This window comes from Hypomesus nipponensis, chromosome 8 (genome assembly GCF_054491055.1).
Source record: "Hypomesus nipponensis isolate SF chromosome 8, ASM5449105v1, whole genome shotgun sequence".
NCBI lineage: Eukaryota > Metazoa > Chordata > Actinopteri > Osmeriformes > Osmeridae > Hypomesus > Hypomesus nipponensis.
In genome coordinates, this window is record NC_140368.1 from 12,749,167 (window position 1) to 12,770,018 (window position 20,852).

Genomic DNA, 20,852 nt, shown 5'->3' on the forward strand with positions numbered 1-20,852 from the left:
CCCAATGCAATATTTTATTGAGTTAGAACCAAGTTTTGTATTATGCTCATAAATTTAGCACTTAGTGGCACGCCTACTCAACTGGGTTTCGTGGCTCATTATTGAATTACCGATGTAAAATAAAAGTAAGTATCTGGACAAAGTTGGGCCCATGGTCGATATAACCCTCCTCAAAAATATCACACTCTAACTGCAGCAGGCACGTAGGAAAAAAACGATTCCCCTACCCTACCCTAAGCTCAAATATTGGGCGCGTTTAAGCATCTGCTTGCGCCCCTCAAGCAGCCGCCCCCGAAGAATAGTCAGGCTCAGCAAATACTCGGCAGCAGCAGTCCAGTGCTACAGCGGTACTGAACGCAGGGAACTACGAGACAGCAGCACGACGACGCATCTTCCAGGTAAAAAAAAAGTGTCTGGGTTCAATGGTCGCGGGCATTTTACCTCAGTCAATACGGCTAGTCGTATGATTGACATACCAACGACAAATTAGACAGTTCGCGGTTTAAAAGGCTGTTTTATTTGATAGCATATGTGGAGGCTGAATAAGTAGACAGACGGTGTTCAATATCGGTCCTCTAATGTTACTTGCTGACAATCTGCTGATCATCAGTGTGCATTTGCTAGCTTTTATGAAAAGCTGGACAGTATTGCTATTAAACACCGGCGCTACAGACGTTTTCAAGATATGATAGAGCAATATAGGATTTAGCAACGAATGTAAGGGACCCCTGGAAAATTTATTTTCAACTTCTAGTACGCTAGATGGAAGGGGAGAGTGCTAGCTAGCGCGCTTGCCGCTAGCATCACTCAGTTGAAGGTTAAACTGATTCAGATGGCGATGCGCTACCTGCGTCTGATGAGCCGTCATCGACCTTACTAATGACATGGTGAATGTTAATTGTATAAACTCAAGTGAGCACAAACATCCGTTTTTCTGTGTTGCTGGAAATGCTAGATGTTGATGTATTGACCAACAAATGGCAAACGAGATTCAGTAATGACCCCAGCAACAGCGGCAAATGGTTGACCAAGTTTAGGCGCTTGCTTTGATCTCCTTCTCAGTCACACCTGCAGCATATTTGCATGAACACTTGATCAAACGCAACTCCTGCCTGTCTCAGTTGTTGCTTCAGGCAGGACTAAGTGCGCAACACAGTAATTATATTGTGTAACAAACTTCAGTAAAGTATCCCACTGTTGGAGAAATATCATAAAAACCAGCCACGAGACAGTTCTCAAACAGTGTCAATACTATACATCAGGTAACAATTTAAAGTGCAATTTCTCTACCCCAGATAGAAATATCTCGAACATAACATTGCATGATTAGGCTGAATAGATTGTGAACATGCATGGTGAAAATTACATGTGTTTACTACTAAATAATGTACAGTAAGGACACGAAATTAATTGAGTACGGACGACAAGACTTAAATGTAGCCCTGTCAAAAAAAGAGCTTGTGTGTATTTACAGGTGGCCTGCATGCAATTTAATTATATATCGCTGGTGAATTGCACTAAAAAAGCAAATTGATAGCTTCGAAGGTTTTCATGACGTGTTAAAAGGGTTGAGAGCAAGTTGCTGTTTATCTCACCAGCTGTTCCCCAAGTGTCCTCTAGAGGGCAGATGTGATACCTTTAGTGGCCAATGCTCCCATGTCAGTCAGACCTATATTTTATTAACATTCACCGACCTGAGCAAAATCAGCCCATTGTTTGAAAATCATGAGTTTGGGATAGTTTAATATTGAGCTGGTTACCGATTATGGTCTGGCCTAATGTTAATAGCCACTCTTGATTGAGTTAGGCCCATGTGTGGGGTTTCATTTGAGTGGGCAAACATTCTGAACTCAGCCAGTTTTATTGAATCTACATTGTTCGATGGGTTGTTTATCCAGTGTGTGTGTATATGTGGGTGTGTGTATGTGTGAATGTGATGGTGGCATCACATGGTGGGGGAGGGGGGGTGGGAAGGCAAGGCCTGTTGAATGCCCTCAGGGGCACAGGGAGGGTCGTGGTGGAGGGGGGTGGCAGGGTAGCGCTGACGGAGTTGGAAGCGAAGGTGGAAGTTCCTCACTTCACTTCGAAGAGAGGAGGAAAGGGATGGCCAGCTTCACAAAGGCATTTGTGGCTCGGACGCAAAATGAGTCATGGAAGTTCCCTTCCAGAAGCCCGTGTTAAGTCAGAGAGCCTTTCTCTTTCTGTGTGGTAGTTCTCATAGAACCAGGCTGTTTATCACAGCCCATAAACTAGGAATGCCTGCTTTCCAATATCTGTGAACAATTCTTTTCACTCTGAGCCTACATCCCAGTCTCTTGTGTGAAAGGATGGGACTGTAAACAAAAGTGTGTGTTAAATACTCCCTGTGATAAACCCATACCGTGGCCAGGCCTTTAAATCGAGCGTGCGCCATTAGTCAATAGGGCCGCCATTTTGCTTGGCACCAGCGGCCTGTTATCTCTTGCAGGGATTTCCCTCTCCGATGTCACAGTCTGGCGGGTCATGTGACCCCGGACGGATGATGAGTCGTGCCAGTAGACTTGATGGAGATCCCTCTGAGAATCAGCACCTTTTCCCCCAAAATAAGTCGGCCTGTGAGAACACGTGGGCGTCTACTTAAGTATGTTTACCATTTCCGCAGGCTGCGGCACGAGTGATGTGCCACAACCACTCAAACAAAAAGGCTGTTGAATTCACCCATGAACAGCCACCGCTACAACATCTGCCAATGCTCTCTGGCCAGTGTGAAGTTGAGGTAATGAAGTGAGATTTGAGGCATGCGATTGAGCGCACATTTGCGATTTAGCGGCTATTACTAACCTATAGACAGCCATATGTGGGGCAGATGTCTGGTGATACCCCCACATTTCTGCATGTCACGATTGGCCTAGATGTTAGATCTCATTCCAGATTTCAGACTTTCAGTGCAGTGATTAAGCCCTAGGGAGAGTACTGGCTGGTATTGCGATCATGGGGAGGTGTTTTCTAACCCAGTTTGGCATTTGGGAATTGTAGTTCTCCACATCCAGGTTAATCTAAGACACAAAAGTAGGAATCGTAAAAAAGATTTGGGTCAACTCGGCTGCTGGAAGGCTATCCACAAACGGATTACATCATTTGCCAGAAACCGTGTCGAAAACAAACCCCCCTGTCCTTCGCCTCGCGTTTGGTTCGGTCGGTTGGTCATCCCGTGTGCACCCTACCTGTAACTATCCAGTCCACAGATGATTAGCAGGGCCCCAGTGTGCGCTTGTCCTTTGATCACAGTCTGATAAGCCAAGCCACTGTCAGTCCAAGGTAGGCCAGGATCTTGATGGTGCTCTAATGACCAGGAGACCAGCTGGGCCGTGGGACAGGGTCAGGACCTGCAACTCCAGCGGGCCTAGTGCAGGAGAATGGGGCCAAAATACAGCATAGTCCAATGCTTTAGGCCTAGCAGACAGGTTTGTTATTGAAGTGCAGGGCCTGATGACCGGTAGCACTCCCGCGTTCGCCTGCAGTGTGCACTGGAGTTGGGATAATTAGGGTCCAGGTTGCGTAACGGCAGTCGTTGGAACACAAAACCCTGCTAGGCAATGGGTACTCCGTATGAGATGTTGCTTAGCGATTGACCTAGTGTGGATGCCCCTGACGATAAATCCTATTGGAGCAGTGTATCAGACAGACATTTCCCTTTGATATCAGCTGGTAATCTTTCTGATGTTTTCCCAGATGTATTCTTACCTTAACTTATGCTTGCATTGGCTCCACCTTTGGGCACAACCTTTGTCAGGAGATTTCCACACGAGCCGGGTGTGCACCGAGCATTCAGTTGAGCGAAGAATCTCTTACGTGACGTCAATGGAAGTTCCTTTCAGCGAAATAAGGCTAAGCCCTCGAAACAAAGAAGAATTAGCAAAGTCTGTTACGTACAGTACTGTAGTCTACACACACACACACACACACACACATACGTATGTACATACACCGACTACACAACGCACTTTCCCCAAGGGTGCATGCTATGTGAAAGGCTGTTCTGTAGTATCCATATCTGACTCTTAATTGGAGTGATCAATAAGCAAAGTCAGTTGTAGAGCAACCCTATCAAAGCCTGACCCACACATGTAGTCAGGAGTGAGTGAGTCTTCATGTGGTCTGTAATGTGTTACTCCATGGTTTTGGAACGCATCCTGCCTCAATCCCTCTGCCAGTAGAGCCCTTCTGTAAAAGATTGTGGAGCGAAGCCAGCGTGAAGGGAATGGACCCTTCATGCTATTGTCAGTGCATAGCCAATCAGAAAAAAAGGGAAACAACTGTTGCCATGGGAGTTTGACAACAAAATAACGTAGTGGGTGTATTGTATAGCCTAACTCTTTCCGTACGAGCTTAATGACCCTGTGGGGTGAGAAGGGCTGGCCAATCTCTTGTCCTCCAGAAGGGTGTGGAATAGATGTGCATCGATAGCCAAGCCTAAGGAATAAAAAAAAAACAATAGGCCTGTAGACCAGGAGTCTGGGGTAGCGGGTAAGGGAATGTGCAACCCATCAGCCCTTTATCTTTAACCTAAAATAGGACCCAACCTCATTGACCTCAACTTGAAAACCCGCCAAACATGAGGCAGAGCGGGATTCACAGATGTGTTGCTCGTGGGATCAGCTGCTCGCATGCAAGGACAGCGCCCTCGACGGAGGCCTCGACTCGGAGCAGTAGGTTAGCGCCGAGCGACTTCAAACTCCTCACAGGGTATTAAGGGCTTTCCAGTCACACACCTTATGCTCTGATTCAGAACTATCTCATGCTCCAGTCAGAATCCAGTCAGATCACGCTAATCCCCGTGATGCTCCCACTCGAGGCGGGACGTAGCTAGTGAGACCTCCAGCCTAGACGCCAGAGATCCACAGTGTTCCAGGGGGGCTCAGGATGAAGCGTGGGCCTGGAAGATGGAAGGTCTGCTGGCTCTGGTAGTTTGGGTGGAGAAGAACACAAGGTGAAGTGCCAGACCAAGTTCTTTGTAGTTTATCGATAAGAAATGATGCGATCAAACAATGGATATACAGCACACGGGTGTGTCTCAGTCTAGATCAGTGATACCCGTCGATGTCACCAGTCTCGCTTCGCAGAATAGAGAAAACAAAGGGGCCCTCGTGAGAATGAGCTTGACGGAAATCCGAGAGCGAGTTCTGCCCAGTCCAATTCTGCCTGACCTGTGCAGGGCACACGGGTCTTGTACCCCTCCTGACAGGGAGGTGTTCGGTCAGGTGATTGGTCAGAAGGCGATGGGGCGAGGATGTCCTCATCCTATGCGATTTAAGAAGACGTTTTTGGGCAGCTAAGTTAGGCGGGCGGTACCAGGGTCTGGTGATGTCCCAGTGGGCAGACCATCCAGGGTGGCAGACCATCCAGTGGGCAGACCATCCAGGGTGGCAGACCATCCAGGGTGGCAGACCATCCAGTGGGCAGACCATCCAGTGGGCAGACCATCCAGGGTGGCAGACCATCCAGTGGGCAGACCATCCAGTGGGCAGACCATCCAGTGGGCAGACCATCCAGTGGGCAGACCATCCAGGGTGGCAGACCATCCAGGGTGGCAGACCCAAAGGTCCGATGATGTTGACCAGGTGCAAAGGATACACTCTCCTCCAAGGGATGCATCCTCCACCCCCTGAAACCGGTTCTGTCTCATCCTCCAGACCCACAGACCCACCCTCGTGTGGCCTAATGTATGTCCTTATCACCTGGTGTTGATTCTAAAGAGTTGTGAGGCCCATTGTCCCTCGGTGTGGTCATCTTGCCCCCCCCCCCCCCTCATGTCCAGTAGCTTTCACAGGCCCTGACCTCATTCTCTGTAGCCAATCACATCACCCCGTGCACCCCCCCCCCCCCCCTTGTCAGTATCCTGACTCATTGCATTCTTCTTCTCCCAAAAGGATCCATTCTCCTGAGCATGGTCTTCTTCTCACTTTCACAGACACAGTTCCATTCTGGTGCACAATCATACATTTGGAATATCATTTCATCGTTATTATATCTGGATCAGTGGTTATATTTGGAATATACGTTCAACATTGTCACTTTTGAATGAGGTATTTGTATTTGTATGTTTGTATGAGGTATTGCTTGTCTCTTTATTCAACAGAACATAGCAGCATTGAATTAGCAGTATACATTTCATTCCTCCACATTTGTTCCTTAGACTGTCATTCCAGGGCCCCCGGGCCCTGTCTGTTGTCTCAGGGGCCTGGTGGTGAGAGCTGATTGGAAACACTTGCGAGCGACTCGTCTCTCAGTCGCCCTAGCGACGCACATCCTCAGGAAGAGGGCTCCACTGGTCGAAGACGACGTCACAAAGGCAAACAATGAAGACGCTGTTTGCAGAGCGCTCTGTGGTGGGACCAGACAGCCCACACGCATGCACGCACGCACACACACACACACACACACCAACAGAACAGACATGAGCGCTTCACTCGCTCACTCACTGACACAATCTCACTCACACGTACACAGTACTCTCCTGGTTAGGGTTTGAGCCAGATCCAGGTCTGATTTAGAACAATATGCAGGGGTTCTCAGAGACCACTGGGAGACTGAGACCAGGCCTAGGCCAAGATCAGCAGAAGCACCCGGAAGTTTGGGATTCAAGCCTGGGACTTTGATAACCCATTTTTCACATTGCCAAGTGGACCTTAAGTAAGCGGGCTGTCTGAATACCCATAACAACAGAACAGTTCTCTTCTCCTTCATGTCCTCTTAGCGTCCAAGGCCAAAAACAATGTGAACGCCCAAAGCACTGATGAATGTCAGATGTTGTCATCGCCACAAAAACACATCACGTCTGAATGTGAGCGCATGTCTGCAACTCATCCTGAAGAGATGTTGACTTTAAACATTGCAAAATGTTTTGGGGAATTTGTTTTTGCCCATTAAACGCGCGTGTCTGAACCTCCTCCTGCCCATTGAATATGCATGGTTATTGTTTTGTGGGCTCCTGCCCGCAGGCCGTGTTTAGTTGAACATTAGTCCAGGCCTCGTTATTGGTTCAAAGTAAGCACAGGGAAAGAAGCCTCATTCCTCATCCTGATTCCAGCTCCTCACCTGTGTCTTCCTAGCCTGGTTCTTGCAGGACATGCTAGCTAAGGCACTCTCTCTTTTATCATTCGGTCTATTTTTCTCTCCGTCTTTCACTCTCGTCCTCAGTCTCTCCCACTCTCTGTCTAGTTCTCTCTTTCTCCATCTTCCTCCATCACTCCTCGCTCCATTTCTCGGCTTCGCTATCTACCTCGACACTGCTTTTCAGCTGCTCTTTATCTCCCCTCCCTCTGTCTTGTTCTCTCTCTCTCTCTCTCTCTCTCTCTCTCTCTCTCTCTCTCTCTCTCTCTCTCTCTCTCTCTCTCTCTCTCTCTCTCTCTCTCTCTCTCTCTCTCTCTCTCTCTCTCTCTCTCACACACACACACACTCCCCTCTTCTCCGCTCATCTCCATCCTCCTCTCCCTTCCTCTGCCCCTCCCCTCCCCCCTCTCCTTCCCTTGCCCTCGTCTCACTTGGGCCATGAATAAGTAGCTGACACCAAACTGTCAACCTGGAAGCTGTCAGCCTCCTCCAGCCTTCTGGTGTTGTAGCCTCCGTTAGTCAGGGCACGGGCCTGCCGCCTAGCACAGGCCCTCACACTTCTAAAAATGCTTTATTTAATTATAAACGAGACATGCCCTTGCCAAAAAGCACACTTGACCGCCGAAAAAACAAACACCTCTTGATCGGATTGGAGTCTCCTACCTCAGTAGCGCCAGTCAAACCTTTGTGGAGAAACGATTTGAGCCTTTGAGGTCAGGATTGAGCTGCATGTGGTTCTGTTTTATTCATTCTTTATACTTTTTTTGTTGTTGTTGCTGCTTACCGAGTATGCATGTGTTATTAATAAAGAAGTTCATTAATTTCTCTTTGGAAAATCATTAAAATGCTCCAGATTTGCACTTTTCCAGAATGGTGCCCAGCATGTTGCCAGGATGGCTAGGCCTATATTGCTCGCTCACACAAACTACACATTGTAGCACAACACAATGCTGTTGTGTTTGGTGGGAATCAAAGCAGACCTTTGTGAAAGCCCTCCGCCTGAATCAGGGTACTTTTTCTAAATTCAATATCAAAATGGGTAATTCCATTGCGTAAGAGAATTAGTAGTATTTTACTGAGCCTGCTGTGGGAAACCAGGGGGGTGAGGATGGGTGTGGGTGGGTGGTCACGAGGGGTCACGCTTTTCGGGAAATCCTCTGCCTCATTTTGACTGATACGCAAGATAAGCTTCCGAGCGACGCGTCATGGCAGCGGTGGTCGTAGAATTAGGATTAGCATTAATCGGGGCAGCATATGGACTCGCCCCTGAACCACGCTTGCCAGTATCACATGTCACTGCCAAAACAGCCCGTTTGTTTTCCAAACAGCCCTTGATCTTCAGATGCTAACGTGCTAATCTACAGGAAGGAAGGGCTGTGACATCTGATCTTCAGCTACGAGCTTTGACTCAGAACTCGGAGCCAATCGAGCTGCCGTAATAGTCACATCAGTCATTTTTTGACACCGTGACACTTAAGAATCCATCTTCTCCTCTGGTTTCTATTAGCAAGTTTCATGGGATTAGTTGAAGTGTGGCGGTTTTCATCAATGGCCCAATCGGACAGTCCATTAGGTGCACAGTGTTGACAAACACTTTCTTACCAGAACTGAAACAAGCACAGACAGGGAAAGATAGGCTACCCCAAATAGATGCTGGCAAGAGCTAAACCTGGAAAAAGCAGGCCAGGTCTATCACTGAGGGAGCTCCGAGAGTCGATCCTCCAAAACTAACAGGTTTAAAGTTTTAAATGAGAAAGTTAATCGCATTAGCGGGGTCCAGATATACAAAGAGAGCAGCATTTCACGCTCTTAGATCCCGTTAATCAGCCGGTATCATTAGACACAGGTGGAGGACAGAGCCACAGAGCCGCAGGGAAGGTTTCAAAGTTGATCCGTGCTTCGAGTGTAGGTCAAGGCAAATCCGTTCCTTTATTCCTATGTTCTGATTTGGTAACTGAAGCGTAGGTTTCAGTTACTAGGCCTATGTAAATTCTGTTGCCATCCCTAAGGGGCTTAGTCTTGTCGTTGGTTAGTCTCTATGTGGGACAGAGCTATGCAGTAGCAGTGCTGTGGCATCTGCTGTGGGGATGTAGTAAACATCAGTTTACCCTGGCCTCTACAAAACAAACAGAATAATCACTTACTGGCAGTTTTTTTTTAGACGGATGCCTACAACCTCCCTGAGCCTGTGTGTGGCTGGCTGGATACCTCACCATCAGGAACTGAGGAGGAGGAAGGATGGTTGGATGGAAATAATAGATGGATGGTGAAGGAAAGAAAGAAAAAAGAATAGTTGGAGAGGAAAGAAAAAGGAGAGGAGAAAAAGGAGAGAAGAGCCCTGCAAATGTTGATTAGCCCATTAGGAGCTTGCCAAGCCTCATCCACCCTCTGGTAGTACCTATCCCAGCCTAGCAAGGCTAGCCTCATCCACCCTCTGGTAGTATCTATCCCAGCTTAGCAAGGCTAGCCTCATCCGCCCTCTGGTAGTACCTATCCCAACCTAGCAAAGCTAGCTATCCCTCCTCCACCCACTGTTTCTTAACCCAGGATAGTTAGCCTTGGTCCCTCCACCCTCTAATACCTAGCCTAGCCCCCCTCCACCCTCTGTTACCGACCCCGATCTAGCTGGCTTGGCTAGCTCTCCTCCACCCTCTGGAACCTACCACAGGCTTGCTAGCTTAGCCCCCCTCGACTCTCTGGTACCAGCCTGGCTAGCCCCCCCCCCTCCACCCTCTAGTACCTGCCACTCGTCTCCCTCCAGACGCTGGACATTCAGCACGCTCCAGTAACTGCGAGAGGAGACTGAACGTGTGCTAAGAAGCGGCGCCAGAGGCTACAGGTCCACAGGGAGATTCCCGTGACTCCAGCCTGCCTCTGTCTGGTCCATCCCGCCACAGCAGCCCTGTCAGCCAGGACACTGCTGTTAAGGGGCAGGAGCCCCTTAACAGCAGGAGGAGTGATGATATAGATTCATTTGCGGCTTGTTTTTAGTTTACAGTACCTCCCCCACCCCCCCTCCCCTCTCCCCAGCGAGCAGGGGTGGGGTGAGGTTGCTGTCTCAGCTCACGGAAAGCGCCTCGTTGCGGGATGCAGAGAGACGAGGAGCGCAGGCGGGGGGAAGAGGAAGGGAGGGAAAAGGAGGAGGAGAGAACAAGGAGAGGAGAGACGAGATGGGAGGGGGAGAAGGGGGGGTGGGGTCTGAGGCGGCGGAGGAGAGAGCGGTTTGTCATGGAGGATTGAAAAGGCGGGGGGGGGCTGCTTTTGTTCTCCTTCAGACCGTCCAACAGAGAGCGAGACGGGACACGAAGAGTTAGGAATGAGGAGTGATGACGATCGAAACAATATCTCTCTCTCTCTTTTCCCCTCTCTCTCTCTCGCTCTCGCTTTTGCTCTCTCTCTCTTTCTCTCTCCCTCCCTCCCTCCCTTCCTCCCAGTGATGGCCTCAGCGGTGCAGCTGTGCCGAGGTGCCCGCCACCGCTCGTAGGGGAAGAGGCCGACCCCGTCGCAGCCCCCGTCCCTCCACACCTGACACAGACCAACACACCAGCCAAACCAATGCCACCATGTACAGCGTGGAGGACCTGCTCATATCCCACGGATACAAGCTGCCCACCCCCGCCCCGACGCCCGCCCCCACCCCTGCCCCCGACGCCCCCTCGCCCTCACCCCCGGCCTACGACGGCGGCCGCCACAGCGACTGCCGGCGGGAAGTCCTGGAGAACAGGCTCGGCCACGGGCCAGTGAACGGGTTCGGGCGGGACGGGGATCCGTACGGGTCCAGGGGGTACCCCCCCAACGACAACGAGTGCCGTGACAGAAATCAGCCCGGCAATAACCATGGAGACACGCAGTCGCTGGGGGATTCTATGACGTCCGATAGCGGGTGAGTGATTGTGTGTTGTTGTTGTTTTTTGGGGGGGGTGTCGTCTTTGTTGTGTTGCCTCCTGGGTGAAGGTTTCATTCTTTTGTTATTTATTGACCTCTCTAATATGCTGTTGTTGTGATGTGGCCACAAGGTAGTGAAGACAGACCTCAAGTCAAGGTCCTCTGCATCAAGGATGTTGCACCACTTAGTGAACCTCCTCACACTGCTCTCTCTCTCTCTCTCTCTCTCTCTCTCTCTCTCTCTCTCTCTCTCTCTCTCTCTCTCTCTCTCTCTCTCTCTCCTGAGCTTCTTCCCTCCGCTTCCCCCCTGTTTTTTCCCTCCCTCCCTCCCTCCCTCCCTCCCTCCCTCCCTCCCTCCCTCCCTCCCTCCCTCCCTCCCTCCCTCCCTCCCTCCCTCCCTCCCTCCCTCCCTCCCTCCCTCCCTCCCTCCCTCCCTCCCTCCCTCCTCAGTTAAGGCAGGGGAAAGGGAAGAGGTAGAATGCTACTGGAGGCTTCATCTGACACATGGGACTTCACTGTTGTTGTAAACACACTCAGCCAGCGCCCCTTTCGAGCATGCCTGGATTTGCACATGCACGCACGCTCGCACACACACTTACGGAGGTGCGAGGAGAAACCCCCCCCCCAGAGCATGATCGATAGCCCTCTCTGTCGCTGCAGCGAGTTACACTTTCTTATATAACACATTCCCATTAATAATGGAAACACAGCAGCATTTAAATATGTATATTGAGACGCGGCTATTTTTAGTTCTGCCAGGAGTTATGCAATTGAAACCTTTTTCAAGTCGGTCTTTTCGCAGCGAAGCCTGTGATTTGCCTAGCGACACGCTCTGCTCTGTGATGTCATCTCGTCGACGGGCAGGCCAGTGGAGCCAGTCGTGGTTTGGGATTTGTGGACTCGGAGACACAGAGTCAATACAGATGCTCGCGTGTCCACACAGTTAGATGGGCCCGTCGACTACCTTGTCTTTGTTTAGCATCCAGCCTGCCAAAGAGATAGTGACATCAGTGTGTGTACAAGCCTTCAAACAGTCATTTGACCTTGAACAACATTGACGGCTGTATTGGGATATTGGCCTCGCCTATAACGTTGTCCCTACTTGGTTAGGCATCCGTGGTCATATTCTGCCTCAAGTGCCTCAAGTCAGTTTGCCCGGCAGCTTAATTGAATAAGAAAGAAATCAAGCTCCCTTCAGTCAGTCAGCCCATCACATCATGGCTGCTCACAGCGATCGAGGCTAACGATTGGCGGGCGCAACTGCACTGCACGAGCCACAATCCCAACGTAAGTGATGATCACGGTACGGTTCACCCGGGCGTATGTCTGTGTCGGACCCACGCATGACAGGGCAGGAGCGCTCGGCCCGAGGAGGGGGGCCACGTGCTGGTTTGTTGACGTCCCTGTCACTCACTCTCTCCAAGCAGACAGAAATAGCCCGGCGAGCCTCTCGACGCAGGGACCCTCGCTGTGTCGTGGTGAAGAGGTCCACAGAGCTGGACACAGTATGGAGACAGCCCCGCCCCCCCTCCCCCCCGCACGCAGTAGTCAGGTTTCCTCGTTGGTCAGCCAGTTTGGTCTGCTGGGACGGATATAATGGCGTTTCAGAGGAGGTTGGCTTAGGACTTTAAGCCGTCCGCATTACGATCGCTTTGTCTGTTTTGAAGGACAAATGCCCGATATCTCACGGTGTGGCGATCCAGAATGTGTGCAGACTGTCACACGTCAAAATTATGATTTTCCACTTGTGGTGAGCTGGCGCCTCCTAACGGTTTTAGCAAGAATCGCAACAGAGCTACACTTGCAACCAGGCATACAAGCTATAAGATGACAAGCTGAATAACATTGTATTCGTCTAAAATACTAGCATGTTGTGGTCTGACAAAAACAAAAAGTACTGTCAATTGTAGAATTTGATTGTGTCAAAGACAGCTGACAACTGTGTTCCACTGAACACGACGAAAGCTGATGTTTGGCCCGTCTGTGTGTGTTCAGGTTCTGTGACGGGCCCAGGGGTGTGTACCCCCAGTCCAGAGCACCCAGAGAACGAGACGTGGCCTACTGGAGGAGGAGAGGCCAAGACTTCTCTGTTCTGCTGGACTACGCCGACTTCAGAGAGCCCAGAGGGGGAGGGGGAGGAGGAGGGGGTTACAGCAGAACCGATGGGCAGCAGCAGAGAGGGCAGGATGCACCTACGGAGGAGCGCCAGACAGAGAGGCAGATCTGGGCCAACCAAGCCCAGGTTCAGGCCAAGGCCCAGGCCCAGGCGCAGGCCCGCTCCAGAGAGAGGGAGGCCGCCCTCCACCAGTGGCGGATGGCGGCCGAGAGGAAGTGCCAGAGCCTGGGCACGGACGAGTGGCGCCCCGCCTCCAGCTTTGGCCGCCAGATGTCCGACTGCGAGGCCGAGAAGTGGGCTCGGGAGCAGATGCGGAACCACGCCCGCACGCCAGATGGCGCCGTCCTGCCCAGGACCAAAGCCAAGTCCCAGTCGCTGCCCCGCATGCTGCCGCCGGACAGCCTGCAGTACGTGGATGTGTCTGGCTCGGGTCACAACCTCTACAGGAGGGTCAACGGCCACCCTGGCCAACCCAGCAGCCACGACCCTTACGGCCGGCGGCACTTTGAGATCAGCCGTCCGGCCAGTGCCAACCAGGCCGCCGTCACACCAAAGCCCCGCTTTTCCCGGCCGCTCCGCCCCCCCTCCTACGAGGTGCACCAACAGACCCGGGGTAGCTGTGAGATGTTGTCTGGGGACAGCCCAGCTCCCCAGGCCAGGGACAGAACCCCCATCCCCAATCCCAGGTCAGGCGACCCCCGACTGGACTACTTTGCACAGGAGTCGGGGGGGTCTGGTGTGGAGCCTCCAGGCTACAATCCTCCCCCGTCTTATAAGAGAGCCCCAGTCCTGAGAGGGGGACATAGGGGACCCTTTGGTGAAATCCCTGTGGGCTACAGGTACAGAGGGGAGGTGGTGTACCAGCAGGTGGCGCCAGACGGAGTTCACTGGTACACCAGACACCCAGGGGGCTCCTGGCCCGACCCCCAGAGGGAGTGGGCCCACCTCCCCAGCAGAAGGAAGCTGTACCCCGGCTACAGCCCCCAGCCGCCCGGAGTGGTCCAGTACATCCCCTTCGACGACCCCCGCGTCCGCCACATCTCAGCCAGTACCTCCGGCAACTCCCTCGCGGACGCCGACAAGGTCCGGCACGTCCGCAACACCGAGCTTCCCAGCGTCACCGTGTCCGAGCCCCCGCCCTCCTCCCAGTCAGACGACAGTGCCTTCCTGCCCCCGCCCCTGGGGCACCGCGCCAGCCCCTTCCCGCCGCCCGGCCCGCCGTCCCCGGGCGACCACGACGGCAACCAGAACAGGTGGCCCCACGGCGATTTGCACAAAACCACTGAGAACAACAACTTCCCAGCGACCGACCAAAACTGTAACGACAGATATCCCAAAGGCCCGTCCTCAGCCTTCCAGCCCCCTCCGCCCTGCGGGCAGAGCGCCTGCTCCGAACAGGCCTTCTCCGAGACGGCCACCATCACGCAGGTGAAGAAGATCGCTCCGGACTCAGGCCCGGACGGCAACAGGAACTCCAAGAGGAGGGTCAGCGAGACCATCTTCTGCCTCGTATCCGTCCCCATCCAGATCCAGGCCAAGGCGCCGCCGGCCGACCAGAACAACAACAGCACGGCGCCGGGCGCCGCCGACACCGCCGCCGTCGGGCCCGCCGCCGGCCGACCGCGGAACAGCCAAAGCCTCCGCAGCCAATCCCTGACCGAGATGTCCCTCAAGCCCCACCCCCTCCCCCACATCAGCACCAGCAGCTCCTACTGCATGAGGAACTCGAAGAGAGCCCCTCTCAGGAAGGAGATCGTGGACGCCTGGTCGCTCCAGGCCATGGCCGACAAGGAGCTCTGCTACGCCGGCTCGTGGCCCGGGGACCAGTACCGCAACCAGGAGACCCAGACTGTCAGCCCCCCTGTGGTAGCCAAAAGCTCCCCTCAGAGTCCTCCTGGTCCGGGGGGTCCGGAGCCAGGCCAGCCAGCCTCCTCAGAGATCCCCGCCGACGGTGGCATGGGGACAGACTGCGGCGCTGGCTCCTACGGCTCCTACTCCATGGCAGGCCAGAAGAACCTCCACCCCTCCAGCAATAGCGCCTTCTCCCGCCTCAGTATCAGCCTAGCTCAGCCCCTGTCTCTACCTCCAGCTGGTACCTCCCAGATGCCGCCTTTACCCTCTCCAGGCTCGGGCCAGCCCCAGTCTCTCCCAACCCCGTCCTCCGGGCCTGTAGGGGGAGCCGAGCAGCTTTCCTCCCCTAAGAGGAGTGGCCCCAAGCCCGCAGACGAGCCATCCAGCGAGCAGGTAGCCTTCGGCCAGTTCCTGCTGAAGCCGGTGAACCGGAGGCCGTGTGACGCCATCGAGGAGCTGGAGTTTATCAACAAGGAGATGGAGGAGCAGATTGGAAAGCGGCCCGGCGCAGAGCCGTGTCTGCGAGACCTGAAGGAGGCCGTCCAGAACACCCTGGAGCTCGGCCAGGCCGGGGGATCCCAGCACACAGCCGCCGTTGACCCGGCGAGGGAAGCGACCGGCCTGGGCGAGCAGAGCCAGAACCGGCCGAGCCACGGGGAAGCGAGAAGCGCCTTCTCCAGACCCGCGCCTGGCAGGACCCCCACCACAGTCTCCTCCACCAGACCTCCCAGAGAAGACATACCCTCGCACCCTGGTCCCAGAGACTATGCCCCCCTACCCCAGACAGAGCCTGGCCGAGCCTACAGGCAGGACATCCCCGTCCCCCAGGAGTCCCTGCTGAGGGACGTGGGGCTGACCGTGTACACGGAGGCCCCCGGGGGCCCCGGGGAGCCCCGCCGGCGCTCCCCCCTCCCCCTCTCCCACTCTCCCCTCTCCCTCCCCCTCTCCTCGCTCTCAGAACCCCAGGAGGGACCCCCGTGCCTGCACATGTCCTGGGAGAGCCGACTCTCCGTGGTGAAGCACCGCGGCGAGGACGTCCTCGACGCCGCCAAGCCGGAGCCTCCCTCCGGAGCGGTGGAGGATGTCAGGGCCTCGGAGAGGACAACCATCCCCACCCTGAACCTCCGCAGGGCCAGGAGTGAGACCGGCAGGCCCCTGAGAGCCGAGGGCTCCCCGCGCACCGCCAGGCTCCCCAGGGAGTCGGCCCTCGCCCGCGAGGACGAGGGGGACGCTCGCTACCGCGTCCGCCAGGAGACCCCGGGGTGGGGCGATGAGGCCACGCTGGCCGACAGGCACCTGGAGAGCCTGCTGATCCAGGAGAAGGCCAACGCTTTGCCGGCGGAGGACCTCAGCAACCTCTACGAGGTCAAGTGCGCCAAGGGCATTCCCGAGAACGAGTCCATCGAGCAGCGGGCTGCCCGGATCCTCGGCATAGCAGTGCCCGTGGAGGCCCTGGGGTCCAGAGATACCCAGGATGAAGGGGAGGGGCAGGAGGCCACCAGCCTGGCCCGGGGAGGGGGGAGCGAGCAGGGAGACCCAGGCGCCGCCAGCCCATATGGCGAGGGACACCCAGGAGACGGCGAAGACCTCGGCTGCCAGGACAACGAGGCCGTCAGAGAGACGCAGCAAGTGAGCAGACAGTCAGAGCAAGTGACAGCGGGGTCCTTCGAGGAACACGGACAGCAAGCAGCGGAGGAGGAGGAGGAGGAAGAAGAAGAGGAGGCAGGAAACGGTGGAGAAGACAGTGAGGACAAGCGTGAAGAAAAGAGCCATCCGGCGAAAGAGGGCGATATCCAACTGCCGCCAGGCGGAGAGAGGAACTCGCTGGTTCTGGATCTGCCGGAATTCCCCCCCAGCAAGCTTCCCCTGTCTCTCCCCGTCACCCCGGACCAGGAGCTGGCCCTCAGCATGAGTCGCGGGCAGAATGCGGCCCATGGGGACCTGGCGGAGGACGAGCTAGCCTCCTCTTCCTCAACCTCATCCTTGTCCTCCTGCTCGGTTGTATCGCCGGGCCGAACTGTCATGGAGGTTCTGGCTCATGTGGAACAGGGACACTCCGAGTCCTGCGTGCCGGGCCTTGGCATCGGGAATTCGGAGTCTGGAGGAGTGGAGGAGGAAGGAACGGGAGAGGTGGAGGAGGGAGAGAGAGAGGGGGAGCTGGGAGGAGGAGGAGGAGGAGAGGAGGACGGAGAGAGACCCGAGAAGCAGGGGGGAGGAGGAGAGGAGCGAGAGAGAAATGAGCAGGGGGGAGGCGGAGAGGAGGAGGGCGAGAAAGACGGAGAGAGCGAGGGAGCGGCCGTGGGAGATCAGCAGGGATATGGGGACAGCGGGGAGAGGATGACTCCAACGGAGGACAGAGAGCAGGAGGTGGAGGTGGAGAAGGAAGAAGCAATAGACTGCGCCAGCGCGGGGAGAGACTGGGGGAGAAACGAGGCGGGGGAGAGCACAAGGGAGCAAGACGAGGAGGGAGAACTGGGAGAGGAAGATAAAGAACAACAGGCAGAGATGAAGACCGAACATGAGCACGAGGACAGGACAGAACCAGAGGCAGCGCTCACTACCGATCAGAAGGAAGAGGAAGAAGGAGAGCTGAAAATAGAAGAAGAGGAGGAGGTGGAATTGAAAATAGCCGAGAAGGTTGAGAAAGAGGTGGAATTGAAAATAGCAGAGGAGGAAGTTGAGAATGAGGTGGAATTGAAAATAGCAGAGGAGGAGGAGGAGAAAGGGGGCGAGTTGAAAATAGAGGAGGACGAGATTGAGAAAGAGGTCAAATTGAAAATTGCTGAGGAGGCGGCGAAGAAACTTTCGGATGAGTTAAAAAAAGAAGGGGCTAGAGGACAGACTGAATCGGAAGTGAACCGAGGGGAGGAGGTCAGGAGGAAGGAGCGCGACGAGGAGACGGAGGGAAGGCCCAAGCCCCTTCCTAGGCCCCAGAAGCCTCCTCTTCTGCCCAAACCCAAGCCCCAGCCCAGGCCTCGTAGCAGCGCCACCGTGGCCAAAAGAGAGATCACCCTTCCCCTCAGCTTCAATGTCCCCTGTGGCTCGATGACGCTAGAAGACGAAGAACTGCTGTCGGTCTCAGGTACGCACCAGACACTCTTCTCTTAGCCTGAGACATTTGTGTCTGTTTGTGTGTGTGTGAAATGGCTCTGTGTGTGACTTTTCAGACAAGGCCTGATGGTACGTTTCTGTCTTCTCCCCAGACTCCTATGACCCCAGCCGTGTGGAGAGAGTGTAGCCCGACTTCTTCCAAGGCTTCCGCAACCAGCTCTGCTCTGGTTGGTTCCGCCCGCCAAGTTGTCCGATTAAAGTCCTCATCGTCATGTCACGACCCTATTGGCCCCTCACAGCACAACTTAGTACAAACACACAAGTCACACAAAAACGCCCAACAGGAAACAGCCTAACACAACAGCTGCAGTGTTTACACACCCACCTGGTGCTCCGAACGAACCTGTTAACTGCCAAACTACGGCCTTCACCCCTGTCCATCCTCCTCCTCGTCATCCTCCTCTTCCTCAACTTGCATCTTTCATCTGGGTTTTCCTGAACCGAATGGTCTTCCTATTTTTCTTTTGTTGCTGTTTTCAACCCTTTTGTTTTTTTCTTGTAAATGCATGTCATTGACTTCCAGAGCACTCCAGCCCCCTAGTGGCTCAGTGCTGAAATATGAATGTAAACGAAACAAAACACAATACGAGAAACACAATAAGAAGGACGTGTTGCGTTACAATCAGTGTTACCCTACACCAAATGTACATAAGAGGTTTTATTCAAACCGTCGCTTAATGTTTATCGCTAAAGAACTGTATATTTTCTTACTTATGTTGGGAATAACCATTTAAGAAGTAGTCTTGGGGGGGCAGGGGGGGAGGGGGCATAACCAATAACTAAAGCCCCCCTAGTCTTTATTCTTGTACGTGTGTGTGGTCATGGAGACTTAGAATGTGCGTAGTGAGGCTGGATCAAACCTTGGGACACTGTGCTTTCGAAAGTGTCATTAAGAGCAATGCTGTTGCACAATGTTGTTCCAGTTCAAGGAGCTCATCAAAATCTCATCTGAGCTCGACATTTAGCAGCCGCTTTTGATGATCGACAAATGCACCAACAAATAAACGGTCGGCTAAAACTAAGTTGATATGCAATAAAGGGTAGTGTTACTGGACGGTTTGTTGGAATAGCTAAATTGCTGATAGGTGAATTTCCGTAGGTCCACTTTTAGAGTAACTGCTTTATATCTGTACCATGTGTTACCAGCATCCGCCACCAGGGGGGTTGCATTGCTTATAGCGATGGTGTGTTAGCTGTTAGCGTACATTGCGTCATGCCGGTGATGCAGGCCCTCAGACCCCTTCATACCGGGTTTGAGCTCATCGTTCAGGATGAGCAATCCCAACACGTATCAAACATGTAATTCCACATACGTATTTATTTTTGTTAATGAAACCTCATATTGTACAAAAAAAAGAACATATATTTTAATGTGCAAGAGGTCTAGATCCAACCGCGCAATTGTATTTGCTCACGTACATTCACTTTTGAGATGTCACGTGAGTATGTCACATTTTCAATAGTGCTCCCCCCCCCCCCCCCCGCAATAAAAAAAAAGGAATACAAATATGTAGCTGTATAGATTGCAGTGTGCCTTGGACACACTACTGTGTTTGTTCCAAAGGTCCATTTGTGTTAAACATTACAGTATGTGTAAAAAAAATCATCAAATGTTATCCTTTCCCTGGATTTTTTTTTACCTCATGTCACATTTTATTTGTAAGAACGTATTTGGTTATCATAACAATTACATGTTATGCAATTTGGAGAAACCCCTGACCAACTGCAAACACTCAAACTGTCAAGAAACTATTAACAGAATGGGAATAGTGTAATGAGTGTCTAATGACCCTCTACATACACTCACGTACAGACCCATCCATAGACCAGGTGAACTATCCAAATAAAGGTTGACTAACAGTACTGAGTTCATTATTAAGGCAATAACCATTTGAAGCTAAATGTCACTGAAATAAATATGTCGGTACCTGGAAAGCTAAAGACTATTTTTTCTACCTGTAACATTCAACAGTGTCTAGGTTCGGTAAGATGAGAAGGCATAGCACGTGTTGGGTTGACATTGTATTCACATCATCGGTAGCAATTTTCACTCATAAACTTGCATACCATAAATGACTAATGCAATAATCTAGATGCAGATGTATTTTCCCTCTATTGAACTGGAATGAGTTGATACCTGGTCAGGGACGTGTGTGAAAAGGGGGGTCAGCTTTGAACTGATGCGATGCAAGTGTTGGTAGCCAGTTATCGGACACTAACTCTGGTCCTGTACCTCGCTGTTCCAGGTGGACTGTTGTTATCTGGTCATTCCCTTTGACCTTTTTCTATTGCAAGGTATTTGTAACATAATTGGTGCACATCTTGGTTTGATATTTTCTATTTTCATACAGTCTATACAGCCTTTTTGTATGCACAGGCATCCATATTGTTTTGTTCTTGCATGAAATGCGTAAGATGTTACAGAGAGAAAGATTATTTGCATATATTTGCATTTGGTACTATAGTATTACCCAATAAGCAATGGTTATATTTCATATAATGCATATTTTTATTTTCAAAGCGTAAGCCAAGTATTTAAATCAGAACAAGGTATTTTTTGAGTATTGTAAAAAGGGAACTGTTTTTTGTTTTGAAGGCACACTTTTATGTTTATGCTGCGATCATTTCAAATGAGCATAAAGAGCCCAGAGAAAAGTCAACAGAGTTGCCACTGTTATACAATACTGCAAACTATTAACAAATAAAGTCCTTGCATGTAAATGCTCTGCTGTCTTTTGTGGAAATGATGTCTCAGACACACATTCAGTCCAATGTAGATTTTTTTTTTTAATTGACT

The 20,852-nt window shown here is 52.4% G+C and overlaps 1 protein-coding gene across 1 annotated transcript; it reads left to right on the forward strand.

The window, feature by feature from the left end:
• The first annotated feature begins 340 nt into the window (after nucleotides 1–340).
• On the forward strand, nucleotides 341–20,780 carry jcada (junctional cadherin 5 associated a). The gene is made up of 4 exons (XM_084703572.1): nucleotides 341–398; nucleotides 10,527–10,975; nucleotides 12,973–18,026; nucleotides 18,148–20,780. The coding sequence occupies exons 2-4, from the start codon at nucleotides 10,656–10,658 to the stop codon at nucleotides 18,180–18,182; spliced, it is 5,409 nt and encodes a 1,802-aa protein (XP_084559698.1). The 5' UTR covers nucleotides 341–398; nucleotides 10,527–10,655; the 3' UTR covers nucleotides 18,183–20,780.
• Nucleotides 20,781–20,852: the final 72 nt, after the last annotated feature.